Here is a 12,083-nt window from a genome sequence, read left to right on the forward strand (position 1 = left end):
GATGAAACACCTGCAGCAGTTTAAGCAGATTATTAATAAACTTCCTGTTATGCAGGTTTATTGCAAAGCAGTTAAAACATCCTGGATGGCTAATGGACCCGATGTCAGTAGAAAATCAACATTATTTCCACGAGGTGACTCATTGCACGTGGTGTGCACCAACGAATGGAAAGGTCTTAAGATTAAAGTCATGAACTTGTATATTTGTTAGGTGCTTGTTTGTACTTGTTTACCAGGTTAAACTAAATTGCCTGACTCGGGATCGGATGCTTCTATAAGTCATTCCAGGAGCTGCTGTGTGAAAATCGGCTAAAAGCGAGGCGTTGTTTTCATTCCCTTTGTGACGGATGAGGATCTTTGTCACATGCTCAGTGGATGATAGAGCAGATTTGTATCTCTGCATTCTGTGTATTTGTCACGTGAGCTTTGTGGGTGTGTGCTTGTTTGGATGGGAAATGTCATGCTCACATTGCAGAGTACAAGGAAGCTGTGTGGTGTGTAAGGGTTACGACACAATAGACAACAAAAATACCAAGCATTCATTTTCATCCTGGTGGTTTTAGGGAATTTCTGGACAGTCCCCGTCTGCGCTCACATGTTTTCTGTTCGTTTAGACCTTTAGAGATTTCATTAAGAGAGAGTCACAATGATCATTTACCTGAACTTCTTCAGGTTGTCGTATTTTTTGGGTTTAAGTCAATTTTAGACTCTTTGATATGTTTTTAATCTGTTCTCACCACTTTGGCTTAGAAATCAGATGCATTTTAACAAGTGAGAAAGAATCTGGCTGCTCAAATGTTATTACTCATTTTAAAGTTACTTGATCTTAGTTTACTGTAATTATTAACGATGATGATGAACGATGTAAAGTTTAACCACTTTTATCTCATTTTGGGGAATTTCATAACATGACGCAATTTGGAGGGAATTTTCTGATTAATTCGGAAGGTGTGTGAATATTTTCTCATACACGTACTTCGTCCTGATGGAAATGAGGCCGTTTAGCAGATTTAGTAAGAACAGAACGGGGTTTTTCTTCTTCTTTTTTCTAACATCTGCATAGATATTTAAATGCTTAACGTGTGAGGAAATGGGTCATTCGCTCTAAGTTGAGCTCCTCAGAGCAGTAACAGGAGGATTTCGAGGTGTTCAGTCAGGTGTCTGGTTGTTGCTTTGCAGGTGTTGAACCTGTGACCTTTCTGTTAAAAGCTTTTGTCCCACAGAGCTCTGTTCAGACCTCACCTCTGAGGGTAGGTGCTGTTTTTAGAAGCAAACTGAAATCTGATATACAGTTGGCTCATTTAAATTTACTGTCAATGTCGCTGTGGGTGGAGCTGCTAAGGAAAACTTAGTCTGAATCTGCAGTCTCCTGGTCTTATAAAGCTCAAATATGTCATTTCTTTACTGTCAAAATACATTGTCTTCACACTTGTTGAGGTTGGTTGTTACAGGATGTAAGTTTGTTTAGTCTAGACTGTAGACTTGCATGCATTGTGCTGTTTTTAACACAAAGGCTACCCTTCTTTTAAAGAGAAAAGGGCATTGTGTTGGTGGAGACAGGCAGTTTGAGGTGTTGGTGAAGCAATAAGATTCTATCAGAAATGCCAGATGGATTGGTTAAGCTATTTATCTGAAGGTTAATTATATTTCCTGCTTTTATGTACTTAATTTGCAACAGTGAATCCGTATTAAAATAACTTTTTACAGTCTTGTTCTCAAGTTGTGTCCCTCCTTGTAAACGTATACACGGTGTCTCGGACTGCCGCTCTACATCCCAGTCCTCATTTTCTCTTTCACTTTCTCTCCAGCACTGCCTCAGTTTTCTCAGTTTTCCCTCTAACAATGTCCCTTGTTGTTTAACGGGAGCTTGTCATGCATGATATCTGGGATTAAGACACAGAAAAGCTTTTCTAGACTGTTCCATTTCCAACTAAACCATTGCTCTCCATTCCTTTGGGGGCATTTTCCGTGCCAGACAAGGCATTGGTTTAAGAATAAAATGTTCTCTGATCTCCATGCCTCTCTGTCTCAGTGGTCAAGTGTGTTGAGCCTCTTACCGTTGCTATTTAGGCCTGTGAGTGTAATATCATTACACATAATTGAATTAATATTCTCTAGTTAGGGTTTTCTTACCAGATTAGTTTGCTGAGGACAGACACATTTGCCTTGTGGAGCAGCTTTCGTTTTCAGTAGTGAAGGCGCTGGCCCAGTATGAGAATTTCGCCAGGAATAGTGGGATTTTCTTTAGCTTTTAAAGAGGCTTACTCACTTGAAATGCTAGTTCAGCTGGTTTTAGAAGAAAAAGAGGCTGAAGAATGCCTTTTAACTCATAAATCATTATGAGCAAACGTAAGACCCTCATTAAACAAGCTTTAGTAAAAGCAAAACTGAGCTGGAAGTTGAGCTTCTCAGGCACAAAAGAACTTCTGGTGTGTAATACTTCAGTGCGGATTCAAAAGGCAATTATTAGAAGGTGTTTCAGTGAATATTATATGTTGCAAGTGAAACTTAAAACTCTGGGACCTAATACATCTCATTAAATCTGGTATTTTACATTAAATCAGATAATGGCGCGTTTCAACAGCCCTAAAAACATTTGGCATTGGGGTGAAGATTGGGGGGGCTGGTTAAAAAGAAACATGGCTTTATCTGATAAATGAAATATGAAACGTCTGGATGAGCACTGAACCACAAAACCTGGTAAAAGAAAAGAAAAAACACTTAGTGTACCTAGAAGGTCAAGATTTGGGTTTTATATTTGTCAAAAGTTCAAATGGATCATTTTATTTGACTGTTTCGGGCTTTGTAAATCCCATATTTTCCACACCATAAGGCGCACCTAAAAGCCTTACATTTTCACAAAAAACGGCCGTGCGCCGTATAATCCAAAATCTGTCACAGATACCACCATTTTGAATTTACTGCGGGGGAGCGCCGAGCATTAAGCCCCCTCTACATCACTCACCGCTCTCCCTGAGAGAATCCAGGGTCAGGCGGATCCCATCCATTCACTCTGAATGGGGGGAATATTGTATGGAGCTCGTACTGAGAGATTGAATCGTGTCATCATTAACGCTTTTGCCCATGTCCCAGGGAGTGCCTGTTCTTCAGTCTGAGATGGGTGATGCAGACCGATGTGCAGTTTATAAGTTTATAAGTGTAAAAATGACCCGCTGACACAGGGACATAATACATACTCTACGTTAGTTCTCTTTCCCCTAATAAAGATGGATGCCTCTAAGAGTTTGGAAAGAAAATAAGAATATGGTTTTTTTGAAAATATAAAAGTTGCGTCCAGCAAAACTTGATATTAAAGAACAGTTTGGATGTTGTGTTTCCTTCCTTCCTTTTTCATCTCATCGTCTCTATTTTTTCTAACCTCAGAACATTCTCAAAAGTAGAACTGTGTTTTTAATAATTGGATATAACTGGCCACATTTCAGCATAGACCAGCGCCTCGTAAGACATCATGTCTGACAGTCATGTCTCAGATGACTGGTCTGCCAAAAGTAGTGTATCCACAAGTATAGAAACAGATAAACATGTACGCATTCGCTCACATTGTGAATTGGCAGCAGTTAGGTCCATTAAAATTCACATACACAGATTATATGTGACAGTTTGTGCAAAGGAGCATCCACTGACCTGTAAGACACTGACTGGGCTTTGTCACCAAGCCTGAGTGGGGGTAATTATCGTATTCAGTCTTCCAGCTGACTCTTGCACAACCTGACATCTCAGGCCTCGAAGCGCGGACAAGAGGCGAGGCGAGGCCAAAAGAATGGGGAAAGACAGGAAGTAAAGGAGAGCAGGAAAGGAGAGTGGAAATACCAGAGGGGATTAGAGAAAGCCAAAAAAAAGAGAAATTTACTGATTCTTCAGAACCAGAAACACTAAAGAGAGATAAAAAGGAGCCTTGTTTGTGAATGAAATGGCTTGAGCTTATTCTGACTCGGATTCAGGTTTATGTTGACACGTTTCATCACAGCTGTTTTATTTGATGATTAAGGAAAACGTTGTATTTTCTTATTTTCATTTTGCCTTTGTTGTCATCCACTTTGCAAAAAATGGATTAATTTCACATGCGGTGAAATACAACTGCGTGTGAATACGGGTGACGGTGATCCACGTGTTTGGATTCCTGGTAATAAAGTGTCTGCGGTGAGCAGAGACCTGGCGTTCAAACTGATGCACTGTAGGCGGCGCTTTATTACTTTTACCTGTTCACACACAGTTGCAGTTCTGTTGTCCCAGACAGACGAGCATTTATCTGATTGTTAATAGAAATATCTGTTACATTTAAGTACAATGCACAGTCACAAGTCCAATCTTTTTGCCATATCATTGTGTATAACTTTTTATCATCCTTCCTTCTCTGCCCTTTTCTTCTACCATCCTCGTTCTTATCTTCTCTGTCTTCCCTGTAGTTAGAAGGGAATCCTGCTCGAGGGATTAGCGGTCCGTCAATGAGGAACTACCGGCTCATCTTCTGCCACAACCTGAAGCAGCCATAGATGATTCAGTGGTTTACTGGCCAGGGGAGGAAAGGATAGGACACACTTTCACTGCTACACGGTGAGTCGGCACAAACACACAGATGTCTACACATGTGACTGAGAGGGGAAATAGACCATAATTTTTTACTAAAATGCACATTCGTTATACGTGCTTTTTCACCACCAAAGCAATTGTGCTCACATTTTTTTTGGTATAACTTGAAGAGCTATCGGGTCAGGAAGTTCATGCAAAGTTGGAAGAAAATATGTTTTTTATTGGTGAGCCAAAATTTTCACCCCTCACCTCTTGAAAGCCTCAAAATAAAAGGACTTCCGGTGCCAAAATGGCTACAAAAAAATGGCTGTGCTGCCTGTTTAAGACTCTTAGACATGAGACTCTTTGATATGTTTTTAATCTGTTTTCACCACTTTGGCTTAGAAAGCAGATGCATTTTAACAAGTGAGAAGGAATCTGACTGTTATTACTCATTTTAAAGTTACTCGATCTTAGTTTACTGTAATAAGCCAGTGACGATGATGATGAACGATGTAAAGTTTAACCACTTTTATCCCTCATTTTGGGGAATTTCATTACATGACGTAATTTGGAGGGAATTTTCTGATTCATTCGGAAGGTGTGTGATTATTTTCTCACGTCCTGATTTTTCGTCAGTTTTAGGGTTAAGGTTCAGAGTTATTAATGTTTTTAACCCTTTTGATGTAGGATCTTTAGTTTAGTGTCATTTTAATCCACTTTTATTGAACAAAGTTGCACTAATAATACATTTTCAGTTCAGATTTGCATTCAGAGCCCGTAACAAATAAAATAAGACACTCTATGTGCCGCTTTGGATGATTTTCTTTTTGTTTGTTACTGTCTCTTAATCACCTTAATCACCCCTCCCTGAGGGCGTAAATATGACTGAACTTGATCATTAATGTTTCATGCAAAGTCTTAGATGCCACGAGGGACTTCACGTAGAACCTTCCATCTCTCTTTTTGTGTAATCTTCCTTCCTTTTTCTTTTTTTTTTGTTTGGGAAGACGTGAGGTCTTGGCGGGGTTGTGGTGAGGAGGAGGAGGCGGAGGAGGAGGAGGCCATGAGGAAGAGCGTGTCTCCGTTGCCAGGCAATGAGGGCGGGAGCTCAGCCAGCACCACACGGGTGTTTGGAGTTCCTCTGGAGGAGGTGACGCGCACACACACTGTCAGCGGCCAAGAAGTTCCTGCTCTGGTGAAACACATTGTCGACTACATCGAGGAGCACGGTGAGTGATGGAGACACAGACGCTTTACGAGCCTTCGTTACAGCTGAACTCGTTTTTATAAGACAACATAAACTTTATTGATCCCTCCGTGGGGAAAGTTCACCATTACAGCAGCTCAAAAAGACATTTTCAATGTTAAATTATATATACAATATAATTGTAAAAGAAAATGATATACAAACGATGACATTTCAACAGATTATTGCACAAGTTACAGTGGCAGCGTCAGCAGCAAGTGGGCATGTATGGTTACAGTGCAGCATTGTACAGTCTGACGATGGAGTAGAGAAACACTTACACTTGGGGTGTAGCAGTCTGTTGCTGAAGGCTCTGCTTAAGGAAGTCACAGTCTGGTCCAGTTTACAGAGATGCCGGTCTGGCTTTAAATGTCTCAGTTCGATTCTTCACCTCCTGGGTTACTTGTTAAGTACACGTGAGTTGTAAACATGAAATCAGAGGGTTTACATGATGATTGCCGAATAGTGAAACATTCATTTGACTAAAACTCACGTTCATATTTGAATGAGAATTTTTTTCATTCTACAGCATCTTTGCAGTAAGAATGCTCAAAGTGACCACACCTGAACAAAAAAGTCAAAGCTTTTAATCTCTTTGAGGATGCTCGGATAGGAAAAAGCCACTCGTTTTTTTTGTCTTTATTTGTTCTAAACAATCAGTACTGTGATTTAAAAAAAAAAACAAAGTAAAGTGCAAAGTATGAATAAGAAACTTTGTGCTCACCTCGTAACATAACAGGCTTTAGATAAATATCAGCTGTAAAGCAAGCAGTGCTGACCGTGGATTCAGGATTTGTATTTGTCGAAGGGAAACAGTCCTGTGTTTGTAGATAGTGTTACTTAAGCTGGTAAGTTTTACGTAACTGAAAGGGAAATAAAAGCTTTGCAGCGAGCGTTAATCCATGTGAATCCAGCGAGGAACAGGAATCTGAAAGTTAAAGCAAAATATCTACTTTTTCTGGTTAAACTTTACTCTTCCTGAGTCTGGTGACAGGGAACAGGATCCGAGAACCTCTGCTGCTGACAGCAGGTGAGCTCATCCCAAATATACTTTCAATTCAGAACCAATAACAAGCATTTTTAATGAGCTGCCTGTGTTTGACCTGCACACAAAAACTAAATATATCTTTACTGGGGTAAAAAATAACAGCTGACAGGGGATTTTTTAAAATTTTTTATTACCTCAGTAGGATTTATTGTTAACTCGGTGTGTTGTGCACCTTTAGCTATTTTTCTAATTCTCAGGTCACAAATTGTTTTTATTTGATTCCACAGGACAGATGTTTCCAGTAAGCAAGTGTCAACAGCTGTGGTGCGAGAGGAATATGAAGCACGTGTTGTAACAATACAACGAAATAGTTTAATTTTGATACTCGGCACACTGTTGTCAGGAATATGTAAATAAAGTCAAAGGGTGCAAGTAGATCCTGTGATCTGGGATTGGATGTCAGCATGTGACAGTGCTGCCTCCAGCGATCAGTTTGTCACACACTGAAGTCCTGATCAGGGAATCCTTACTCGAAGTCTGTCATGATTAAATTTCTAAAGTTAATTTCTCTCTTTGAAAGTGAATCCACCACAGCTTCATAACTGATTGATATGTTATCTGTATCAGCCATCGATTGCTTCTATTCAAGTCTGTTAGCTTTCATTGTTGAAACATGAGATAAATTCAGATGAAATGTTACATCTTGGTATCTGATTAGCTAAGATTAGTTTTGTGAAGTACATACTGTTGAACGTTTCGTTTGCTGTCTCCGAAGGAGCCCCAGCAAGTAAGGAGTGGAAAAATAACCTGAAAATGATTGTTCTAAGAAGAACTTTGCCAGAAGCTACGGTGTTAGTGTGTCCCCGGTCAGTGGGGCTCCGGTGTCAAAGACTCGGTCATTCGTTGTAATAAGCTGCGACCCAAAGAAACCAGCGGGGCTCCATCTGCAGATCTCAGTGGTCAGAAGGGCACATACCAACCAGGTCAGGAAGTCTGAGATGTATTCGGGATCACGACCGTATTACTGCCTGTTGACCTGTGGTGACAGCACTTGCGTCACGATTGAACCAGAGTATGTTGTTGAATTTCCAGCATGTTGAATTTTCGGCCATGGAGCCAGCTCCATGGCCAGCTCCATGGCCGGCTTCCTTTTCCATTACATAACAGTTCTGCTAATTGAAGCTTAGCAGAGAAAGGTTAGGAGGCTCATGTCATAGCCTTATGTCATTTTCTTTATAAAGAAAATAAAAAGGCAGGCTGTAAGGTCAGAAACTATTGTTTTTTTAACAATGAGAATTTAAGGTTTTGAACTGAAAAGCCTTAGAAATTATTTGAATTTGGCTCTTAACAGAACAACTTCTGCTCTGATATTATATAAAATTTTACCAAGTGAAATGCTATTTATGTGATCTCTTTTCGGAGATAAAAGCAATTAGGCGCTCGTAAGGGTAAAAATGACTCATAAATTATCCTCTATGGTTCTAAAACTGGGAGCAGATATCTTAAACCACACAAAACCTCTGTTGTCACTCTGAAGATAAGGATATTTTCTTTTCAGTGGACATATTTGCAGTCTGCTGGAAGAAAGTATGTCCTGAAATCTCATCAAACGGGAAGTGAAGCAGTTGGTGGTTTGTGTGACCGTGTGAAGTTATGTAATAAGTCTGTAATCCTCCGAGGTCTCCGCTGGAGCATTAATTAGAGCGATGCTGGCTGTCAGGAAGTTATTCAGCCTCTGAAAAGGCCTTAATCCGCCTCTTGTTTTGTGTGTGATGCCTGATGTTATTGTAAGCGGTGTGTGGTGAAAATTAGTTGATTTATGATTTAGATAGAAGGCGATGCTCAGAAACAGAAGACATGTCAGAGCAAAGCTTCAGCAGGGACCAGCGGTCCTGGTAGATTTTGTTTGTGCACTGTTGTTGAGCAGTGTCACGATGTTATTATGACAGAGACATCAGAGAAAGACTTTTTCATTTAATTAGATTTGTTTTCATTTTGATCACAAGTACAAGTGCCTCGTCACTCTGCGCAGCCACTCTGCATGTGGACTACTTTGTGTGGCTATAAAAGGGAAAATGTCCCACTGGACTCCTTTTAGGCAACAGTGTTAACTGGCTTGTTAATGGATAAGAAAGCAGGGCGTTAACAGAACACAGGAGGTGCCACCAAGCAGTCATTTCATAATCTGCATTCCACAGCATCGATTGAATATTAGGTGTTGCATATTTCATGTGTCCTTCTGCAACAGTTATTGTGCCTAATAATTAACATGTTTCAACTGGTTTTATAACAAGTGACATAACCAGGTGTAGCAGGGAATATTCTGGCCTGTTTAAGGCTTCAGTATTATTAATTTCTACAAAGACGTTGAGTAAATATTCTCGATACTCATGTGTTTAAATCTTAGTTTAGGCGAAAAAACGTGTGATCACAGTGTACATAACACCACCGTAACGTGGTTGGAGATTGGCTGATGGCATGTTCTGTAAATAAGAGAATAAACAGGAAAATGACAAGGCCTGCTGATGCTATCCGGTTATTCTTTCATCACCGTCACACTGTGACGTTGTCACATCTGTAACTGATAACTGTCAGCATGGCCCGCTTCTTTTTATTTATTTTTTTACAGATAAGGAAAAAGGCTGCAGACAAAAATGCAATTCTCGTGACACACAAACATGCATATCTCAGAGCTTTTGTTCTTCTGTTGAACTTACATAAGCAGTGTGCTCGTGTAGAGTGGATCATTCTGTTCCCACATTTTTAGACCAAAATGATAACGACAAAGGTCAAGAACTCCAACCATCCTTCCCTTTTTGTCGCTTACTTCCAGCTGAGTCTCTTTAACGTGTCAGCATGTCAGCAGACATGAGCACGTTATCAGGCTGGCAATTTCAATCAAACCTAAGGGAAAATGTAAATTGGATCTGACAAAGTTTATCCCAGTTTTTCACTGTTGTTAAAGTAACTTCCTGATAAAAACTCTTTGATTAACTCAACAAAGTGATGCGTCATCTGATTGCATCTTCAGTTTTTGGCTACTATGACATCAATACACCTCTGGACAGGATTCAATGTGAACACGCCCAACAAATGCATCCAGGACAGGCGCACAAATCTGATCACAGTTTGTAACTTACCATTTAATTCACCATAAAGGGACGATATTTTACCAAGAAACCAAAAAATATTCCGTGTCGAAGTAGAATTTGAATTAAATTGTGATATTGAAAGTTTGTGTAAAGTCGGTAAAAGTTAGAGGTCCACTTGTAAATGATTGCCGCTCCCCGTGTCATCAGGTCATCTGGACTTTGAGGGACTCTTCCTGGTTAATGGCAACGCAGAGCGGGTGGACTGGCTACGTCAGCGCTACGACAGCGGCGAGGAGGTGGAGCTAGAGAAGGAGGCTGATTTGGCATCAGCGGTCAGTTTGCTCCGACTCTTCCTGCAGGAGCTTCCTGAGCCTGTCATCCCAGCAGCTATACAAGGACACATACTGCAGCTACACCAAGGTGTGTGACAGGGACACCTGCACTTCTGCCTCACTCATTCAGCCAAACCAACAGCTAGTACTTTTTTTTTTTTTTCCGCATTGTTAGTTAAGGAAGCAAATCTGAGCACGTTTCAACTTCATCTTTACCTCCTAGAATCCAGTTTGGATACAGAGTGTCTGATCTGTCTATCCGCATGTCTTTATACACTAAAAATCAACACATGTTGATAACCTTCTCGTTCTTTTTCTGAGCTTTTTTATTCTTAACGTTGATACGTTTGGGTTTTTTGCACAAACAAGCAAAATGCGATGGTGTGAATCGTGGGAATATGTTAAAGCATCATTTTTTCTCCTCCTGTATTAAACTAAAAGGTAGAGTTGCAGATGTTTTAAAGAACAGTGTCCCATCACTTTCCTAAATCTCCCATTTTCACATTTGTTCTGTTTCCATTTTTGTGTCTTGTCCTTTTTGCTTCTGTCCCTTACATAATCTGTTCTGATCCCTTGTCATGATGATGTTTTCCTGTTGCACTCATGCAGATTATAGCAGAGCGCTGGTGGGGGTGTGTGGACACTACATGACGTTTTATTTCAATGCGTTACATTCTACAAAAGCCCTCTTTCTTTCGTCTGGTTCACCTCGTTTAACTTTTTCAGTCCTAAAGCATTCAAAATGATCTTATCTGTCTGCATCTTTTCTTTTGAGAAGCATTTCATGGTAATCTGTGAGGGAACAGGATGGACTTGATAATCCATCATTTGCTCCAAAGTATCTTTCCAGTCATGAAAATGGACTCTGTAGCAACTGGTGCATGTCATAACTAGAAACCCACACCCTTTTCCGCTGCAAATTATATTTGTAGCAATGATTTCCTGTCTTCTATTCATAAACACAGAGTACAGCAATGAAGAGGAGCTGTGTAGAAACCTAAAGTACCTGCTGCAGCAGCTTCCCCAGTTGAACTACAGCCTGCTGCGTTTCCTGTGCCGCTTCCTTGCCAGCGTGGCATCACTTCAGCAGGAGAACTGGAATGTCGGGGCGCTGGCCGCCGTCTTCGGGCCAGACATCTTTCAGTAAGATTCCTCTAAATGACGTACTAAGAGTTGGGATTAATTATGATCAACTGCTCAGATGCTACAGGAACAACAAACGTGAAACACCCTTCTCTTGCTTTCCATCTGCAGTCTGTCAACCGAAGGAGAGGATCTCCGAGATCAGGAGTCTGTCAGCAGAGTCCTGGCAGAGCTGTTGGACAATCAGGAGGGCCTGTTTGACTCGGAGGATGATGACGTCTCCACCACCAACGACTACAGCTCCATCAATGAACAGGTTCGGCTCTTCTCCTTTTATTTGTGACTCCTTCTTCTTGATCTGACAACGATTTCTGTTCTCTAAACATTTTATAAAAACAGGATTCATATTGCACACATTATATCCATAGCTTATTCATAATAGTTTCCAGCATGTGAATGGAGAGGAAGATGGTGTAAATTTATTCATTTTGTCCTAGAAAACCATTGTATCACATTCCACATTTAAATCTATTGTTATTCAGTTTGTCACCTTCCCCAAGAGATCTTAAATACTAGGTTTTCTTTCATCTGAACAAAATCACAGTCTTTAACATTTCTGGTTGACAGTCGAGTCCTTTTAACATGTCATATATTAACCGACAGATCACAAATAAAATCACAGAACAAAGAACAATAATATTGTACAAAAGAAAATGAAACAACTCGTGCATTGTTGCGAGGTTCTTTGCAAAGATGACAGTCCAATACAGGAATCCGTTGTCCACATTCCTGACATAATGGCAAAGAGA

At 40.3% G+C, this 12,083-nt stretch overlaps 1 protein-coding gene across 5 annotated transcripts in view; it reads left to right on the forward strand.

Annotated features, from left to right (window-relative positions):
- The window catches only part of fam13b (family with sequence similarity 13 member B), a 59,505-nt gene that overhangs the window by 10,750 nt on the left and 36,672 nt on the right, over window positions 1-12,083 (forward strand). For 4 of the 5 annotated variants that reach the window (XM_072395307.1, XM_072395311.1, XM_072395309.1 and 1 more), the window contains exons 2-6: window positions 4,428-4,575; window positions 5,541-5,762; window positions 10,067-10,279; window positions 11,157-11,334; window positions 11,446-11,590. In XM_072395307.1, coding sequence (XP_072251408.1) covers window positions 5,597-5,762; window positions 10,067-10,279; window positions 11,157-11,334; window positions 11,446-11,590 — 702 coding nt within the window. In that variant the 5' untranslated portion in view covers window positions 4,428-4,575; window positions 5,541-5,596. The remainder of the gene's footprint in view (window positions 1-4,427; window positions 4,576-5,540; window positions 5,763-10,066; window positions 10,280-11,156; window positions 11,335-11,445; window positions 11,591-12,083) is intronic. The other variant, XM_072395308.1, reaches the window with a different exon arrangement.

This window comes from Leuresthes tenuis, unplaced genomic scaffold (genome assembly GCF_036924035.1).
Source record: "Leuresthes tenuis unplaced genomic scaffold, fLeuTen1.0.hap1 SCAF_11, whole genome shotgun sequence".
NCBI classification, from domain to species: Eukaryota; Metazoa; Chordata; class Actinopteri; order Atheriniformes; family Atherinopsidae; genus Leuresthes; species Leuresthes tenuis.